We start from the raw sequence: 7,146 nt of genomic DNA on the forward strand, positions 1-7,146 counted from the left end.
ATGCCAAGGTTCGCGTTTCGCCCTCTTTATGGCAAACTTGAGTGAGGTCGCTAAAAACCTGTTCTCTTGGCTTAATTGAAAAGCCTTCTGCTGTTTTTGCTCAGTGCTGAAATCTAAGTACCACCTGGGGTTTCGTTTCGCCTTTCGGGGGGTGTTTGTGCAGGAGGCCCTCAACGAGGAATTGCAGGCATTTGTCACAAAGTTCACCGATTCATTAATTTTTGCCAATAAGTCCAGCTCAACCTTCGTGTTCGAGAGACATGAGAACTACATCCTTATAGACAATGGATTTTTATATTTTTCCCAGTTTCAGCTTAGAACTAATGTAGGGGTGGTCAGGAAGAGTGCTCTTTGGCCGCCTGTCAATCTCTTATCTGCTGAGAGACTGCTCGATACGAGGGTAACGTCCTGCATTTCTATTCTGACAGATGATGTGGGATCATTGCCACAGTTGCAAAAAGAAAGTTATTTAAAAGAGTAAACCCTTCTCTTGGTCGCTTGAGCCGCATACCGTTTGGTGTGAATTAGAGTCAGCCCCCATTACGAACGGGAGCATTTTGCGGTTGCGTGCTTCACATCTTTCTGCAGTCTTGTTAGGTGGAAAAACTTGTCTGTCGTGGACCATATATGCCCAATCTAACCCATATCTATCCTTCCAAAACCAAATATTACACGTCCATTTCTTTATTTTCTTTTTGCCTCCTGAAGAGTTAAAAATTTAATTTTATTTTAAAACTTCTGCATAAACGTACAATGTTCCAGTTTTACAGAGTTATGAATAATTAATTCAAAAGTTCTTTATCTTTATTGACAAATTTCGGTATAGCTTCTTGTTACCCGTTCATTTTCAGAAATATATTTTAGATGAAAACTTGATGATTAGAAAATAAGAAAAATATATTTTTATTACAGTAATTAAGTAAATGGATTTTTGTTAAATATTAACAATTGAGATTTTAGAACCCGCTTTGCTTGAGGAAAATTGCTTGAAAATAAAGCGACAACGTTAAGCTTTTAAAACTAATCAAATAAAAAAATAACTCATTTGAAACTTCCGATTCAGCAATGTGCGTGTTAAAATTATTTCAGGTTTGTACGCATATGCATGTATGTAGGCACGAGGATGCGTGACAAAGAATACATTTTCATTTTCCACTATGCGTTAAAAAATAAAACTTAACGGTATTCTTTATTTAAATTTATGGGTAGATAGTTTCATGTTATTGAATTGACTTACAGCATAGACAAATTACAAATTAAATTATTATAAAAGTAACGGTGTTACATGAGTTTGGACCATTGCAATACATAGTTTGAATGCAGTAAACATGCGGATCGTTCACAAATGACGGCATTGCTTGTAATAATTGTTTTTATTTGAATTTTTTGTTACGTAGTGCAACATTTATCATTTGCCTTCTGGCTTGGTTTTATCTTTTTACTTGCGCATTACATTTTAGCAAATGTAAAGAAGCCAAGCCTTCCACTTCTTATCGTTTCAATTATTTAGATACGGCGAGAGTAGTTGCCACCGCCGCCACCACCACCAGATTGTATATTGCCGACTTTGGTCTTGCCATCGAAGAAGAGCTCAATATAACGTGAACCCATTTGCTCGCGATGTCGCTTCATCGCTAGCTGTGCATCTTCATATGATTCGAAGAAAACATCAGCGGTGCCACTGTGCAAACCCTTCTTGTTGAAATTTACGCGTACGTTGGATGGGCGAATCGGGTCGAAAAACTGTAAAGAGGAAAATATAGCGTTTGTAAATGATATTCCAAAGTGTAGTTGCATTAATACCACGTAACATTTAAAAGCTAAATGCGCACCTTATAAATTTCATTTTCGAAGGCCTGATATGGCAGTCCGCGCATATGTATGGTAAAGTATTCATTATCATTGCGACCACCACCAATGGGTCCAAAATTGCCGCCATTGTTGCCACCACCGCCCATGGCATTGCCGCCATTGAAGCCACCGCCCATATTTCCATTGCCACCACCTGAACCGCCGCCGCCACCACCGTTGCTATCGAAGAAATTGCCGAAATTGCCAAAGTTTCCGCCGCCATTGGGTCCCCCACCGATGCTTCCGCCGTTACGATTATTGCCGCTAGGAAAATCATTGCCAAAATTGCCGCCATTGCTGAAGTTTCGGTTGTTGCCAAAATTGCCAAAGTCACCGAAATCATTACCAAAGTTGCCGCCGCTGTTGTTGAAACGATTATTGCCACCAAAGCCGCCACCACCGCCGCCATTGCCATTACCGTTGCCAAAGTTTCCGCCATTGCCGAAACCGCCAAAACCACCGCCGCCATTTCCAAAGCCACCGCCGCCGTTGCCACCACCTCCATTAGGTCCAAAATTATTGCCAAAATTGCCAGAGTTAGTAAAATTAGGTAGATTATTGAAGCCAAGTGAATTATTAGCGCCAATGCCAAACGGGCCACCGTTGTTGCCCCAATCTGCGGCGAAAGTATGCAGTTTAAACATACAGTTTCAAATGTGAAGTACGTAAAATGTTTACCATTGCCGCCACGCATATTACGGCCGCCGCCAAAATCATTGCCACGATTGCCGCCACGATCCTTCAAGTCATACGGACCTGTACGCCCATTACCCTTGGAGGCACGCTTCAGCTCAGCCAAAGAGCTACGAAAGATCTCAATGTACCTGTAGTGTGGAAGGAAAAATAAACGGATTATTTAAAGTGGGTAAAAAATAAACACAGCAGCCGGGACAGCTTGACCTTTTCGTATGATATTAACGAAATCTTCAACGTCATTTCGCTCAACTAGTTTTTTTTTTCTTTTTTAATTGTATGCTGTATAAACTAAATATTGTTGTGAATATTTTAAAATCTCTGAAGCGACTGATTGTCAATTTTTATACATTTAAATAGTAGTTCTGAGAAAATGTTCGCTGACTAGGCTCGCTGTGCGTGTGTGCTTGCGTATGTGGTTAAGGACCCAACCAAGACCCCCACCCACAACCGTAGCCCAAAACTAGTTTTTTTTTATTAGAAAATATTTTAGTAGTTAGCGAGTTAAGTAAATGCGAAAAAAATTATTTAATTAGCTATGCTGGACTGTCTAGGATATAGGAACAGTTGATATGATATCTAATAAAATATTACTCATACTTTTCCAATTTAGGTAAATTGAATGCACTGAAAACTTGAAACAGATTGTTTTTTATCAAACGCTGGAAGACTTTTGTCAGACACTTTTTATAGCCGAAGAAGTTAAGAAAACATGTTTCGAGAATTAAGAATTCAATAGTAGACTTGGAATTAAAAACTAAAAAGTGATATATAATTTTTTGTCTAAACACTTTGGTGTCTAGTGTTAGATTTTCTGGTCAAAATGTGCAATTTGATTTTACTAAGAAAAACTTGTTCAAAATATATCAGACAATAAATTTTCGTGGAGGTCTTTTCAACCACTCCATTGGGAGTATTCCCTTAAACCAGAGTAAAGGTCCAGAGTGCCTTAAAGACACCGAAACGTTAACCGAATCCACAAAATTTCTCGGTAACAACTTTCGAGTTTTTCACTCAATGTTTTTAATTAAAGAAACCCACAAACTGATTTTTTAACAATTCAGTTTGGCTTTAGTTTTTTCTGCATAAGAACCTAAAACAAAATGGTAGTAAAAAAGGTAATTGCATATATGTATTTAATTATTTTTTTTTTTATTAATAGAGAAATGTTCGTTTTATTCATTATTATTTAAGAGACAAAGAAATTATAGTGACAACCCACCTGTGCCCAATCTTTTCCCGATTACGTCCCAAGGCTTGTTCAGTGTCTTCCTGGCTTTCGAACTGAACAAAAGCTTCCCCAGTCGCACGACCCCTTTTGTCCATAACAAAAAGTATTCCCTCCCGATCCGGTTTGATTTCCAACCCTGCCCATGACGATAACAACCAAATGTAAGAATTCTTTCAATTCATAGTATACAATTTTTTTTTTGTTTTTTGTATTTGTTCTATGAGAAACTTTATAAAAAAAAAAATCATCATTATTGCTGCATATATTGTAACGCTGTGTCGTTGCTTGCTGTTGTAATGTAATGCTATTGGAAAGAGTAGTAGAGGCACCAAGTTTGCACAATTGGTTTTAAATAAAGAGGAACGAACAAAGGTTGTTTGCCTTATCTAAAAATTTGCTAAATTAACTAAAATATGTTAAATCAATATTACTATTAGTCGAAATCGCTAAATACACATTTTTTGTTTGTTTATAACGTAAAGATTTCTCCTTGAAAACATTCAACAAAAAAAACTACATGATTTTAAAGACCAAATGATTGTACAAATGCGTAGATATGTATGTACATACATACAGTATTAGCCAATACAATAGCACTCCCATTTCAAAGTAATATTGTTTCCAACTCAAGTTTATTTTTTTTTTAGGAATATTCAATTAAAATACCCAAGTTTCAAACTTTGTAGAAAAAAAAATTTAACAAATTTTCACAAAAATTTCAAACTTTTTTCTCAGAAGTGTTAGAATTTTTTTGAGTACGCAGTTCATAGCTCTTCCAATTTTAGTCTCACAATGTGCAAAGTTCAAGTGGCTAAAAATAACCGTTGCTTTTATAGAATTTTCTCGAAGGTGTTGCGGGTTTCTTCCATATAAAAATAAATTGTGTTTATTCGTTATATGGAAGAAAATGCGACACAAAAAAAATCTAAAAAATTAACGGTTATTTTTAGCCCCTTGAAACTTACACATAAATAGACTAAAATTGAATGAGCTATACAACTGCGTACTCAAATAATTCTTACCTTTCTGAGAAAAATATTTGAAATTTAGGTGAAAACTTGTTGCATTTTTTTGTAGTATTTTACAAAATTTAAAACTTGGCTTTATTTGGATTTTGTTAGAGAATGAACTGTTTTAATTGAAAATTCTTAAAAATTAGTAATTAAACATAAGTGGCAAACAATATCACTTTGAAATGGGGGTGCTAAAGATATGGCCAATACTCTATGTACGGATTGATCCATCTAGACCTTGTTTTTTTTTTTAATTTCAAATAAAACAAAAACAGAACTGGATGTCGGAATCTTTATTATTACCCGAAAGAGTAATTTGGCACTTAATTTTTAAAAACACATAATTCCATTCAAATTTTGGGCGTAGACAGAACATAATCGTCAAAGGCGAGCGCTACCCAAACAATATAACGAACTCTTTGCTGGCTGAAATTGAAGCCCGTGATATCGGCAACATTTGGTTTCAGAAAGGTATCGTGTGATCACACCTAGGGTCATGTGAAGTCTATAATTCAAAACGCGCATTGCTGGCAAGATTAACTGAAAATTGGACCTTTCGAATGGACCACCTACAGCGTAGTCGCAGCCAATATTTGAATAAAATTATTTTTAAAAAGTAAATGTCAGAGGTGCTTCTTTCGGGCAATAATAATAATTCCGACATCCAGTTCTAAGTGCTTTATTAAAAAAAAAAAAAAAAAAAAAAAAAATTTAAATGGAAAACCCTTTATATACTAAATAGTAAATATGGTGAGTTTCTAGAAAGTAACTGCCTATTTTAAACAAAAACAAATAGGCTTAATGGTAAGTTTTACAAATACCAACCTCGCCAACAGAGGTATCAGCATATTACTTTAAAAAATGATTGCTGATTTTTTTCAAAAAAAAAAAAAAACTAATTATGTATCCAATAACACCCTCCAAACTCAAAATATTGCAAACTCCAATTTTCATTAACGTTGCTATACATACACACTAACTAAGTGAAAACCACAAAAGCCTCTACTTACCGTTAAAGAATTCCTCAACTTGTTGTTCGGTGACTGCATATGGCAGTCCACGCAGTTTCACAACGTATGATACGCCATGGCTACCGGTTTTACGCATGGCTTCTTTCGCTTCCTTTGGGTTAGCGGTGAATACTTAAAAAAAAAAAAAAAACAATGGAGTTTTATTTAAATTTTTCCCCGTTTTGCATTACACTTACCTTCAATGTAGCGATGTCCCATACTACCCTTATTTAATTTGCGCGCTTCTTCAACATCCTCTTGGGCCTGCACTTCAACGTATGCTTCACCGGTATTTTTGCCATCCCAGCGGCTGGTTATGAGATGAATACCCTTTGAGCCATTAACAACATTAACATTTCCCAGAAAATCTAAGATTTCTTGATGCGTCGCAGACCATGGTAAGCCACGTAAACGGATATATTTAGGGCTACCAGAAGTGCTAGTACCACCGCCACCTGACTGGTCTTGGCTTTGGTCATTGTAGTCGTCATTTTCCTCTTGATCATCAAAATCTCCTTGTGGTTGATCATCATCATATTCTTGGCTGTTGTCATCATCCCCATACTCTTGGGAGTAGTCTTCGTTATTGGCTTGTGCGTCAGTGGCCATTTTAGGTTAAAATGTAAAATTAACTGCAAATATGCAAAATAAATAAGAACAATAAGGCTTGTTCGAGTTGCAATCACAAGCACAGTGTAGCGCGATTTTTTAAAGTATCACGATCGGTGTGAATTTCTAGCAACGTGTTGCAAATTTTCATCAATCATGTTGCTTATATTTGCACCGTCGAAACTTTACGTAATTTAATACCCCGCCAAATTCAGTTTCATTTTGATTTTCTAAGTTCTAAGTTACGCTAAATTGCCAAATTCGGGCTTTAACTCACAACGTGTTTATGACATAAATAATCGATAGTAGTCGCCGGCAGCATCGGAAACCCGATTGGCGTCAACGCGAGGCTCAGCCTACGCCAGCGTCGACGCACCAATGCCATTTGCAACCAGCTGCATTTGTTTTAATAAACGATGGAGAAATATTTCCTTCTTTTAAACAAACCCTATTTTGTGTAAAGCAAACTTAATTTGAATTAAAGCGAATTTTTAAGTGTTAAAATAGAATTATGCCAAATTTTCTCTGCAGTCACAATGCCGCCAACCAATGTCCGCCATCTTGAAACGATGGCTTGCTGAGGCACATTCGGCGCGATTTTGCAAAATTTCCAAACTAATTTTACGACAACAATTCGTCGAATTACAATTAAATTTTTATTAAACCATGCTACATACCTTTTATATAATAGTTTTTACACAAATTCACTGTAATTAAAATATTATTTCCACGCTTTTTT

At 36.2% G+C, this 7,146-nt stretch overlaps 1 protein-coding gene across 2 annotated transcripts; it reads right to left on the reverse strand.

Moving 5' to 3' along the window:
- Nucleotides 1-979: 979 nt before the first annotated feature.
- Nucleotides 980-7,146, reverse strand: LOC118739820 (heterogeneous nuclear ribonucleoprotein H3; the record flags this gene model as incomplete). Of its 2 annotated transcripts, none has more annotated exon segments than XM_036471328.1 (7): nucleotides 980-1,743; nucleotides 1,833-2,350; nucleotides 2,530-2,675; nucleotides 3,767-3,911; nucleotides 5,799-5,930; nucleotides 5,996-6,430; nucleotides 7,085-7,146. In XM_036471328.1, coding segments are annotated over 6 exon segments (1,590 nt in total). In that variant the 3' UTR covers nucleotides 980-1,506.

The sequence above is a fragment of the Rhagoletis pomonella genome, unplaced genomic scaffold (genome assembly GCF_013731165.1).
Source record: "Rhagoletis pomonella isolate Grant_MI unplaced genomic scaffold, Rhpom_1.0 Rhpom_scaffold_00001, whole genome shotgun sequence".
Classification (NCBI taxonomy): Eukaryota; Metazoa; Arthropoda; class Insecta; order Diptera; family Tephritidae; genus Rhagoletis; species Rhagoletis pomonella.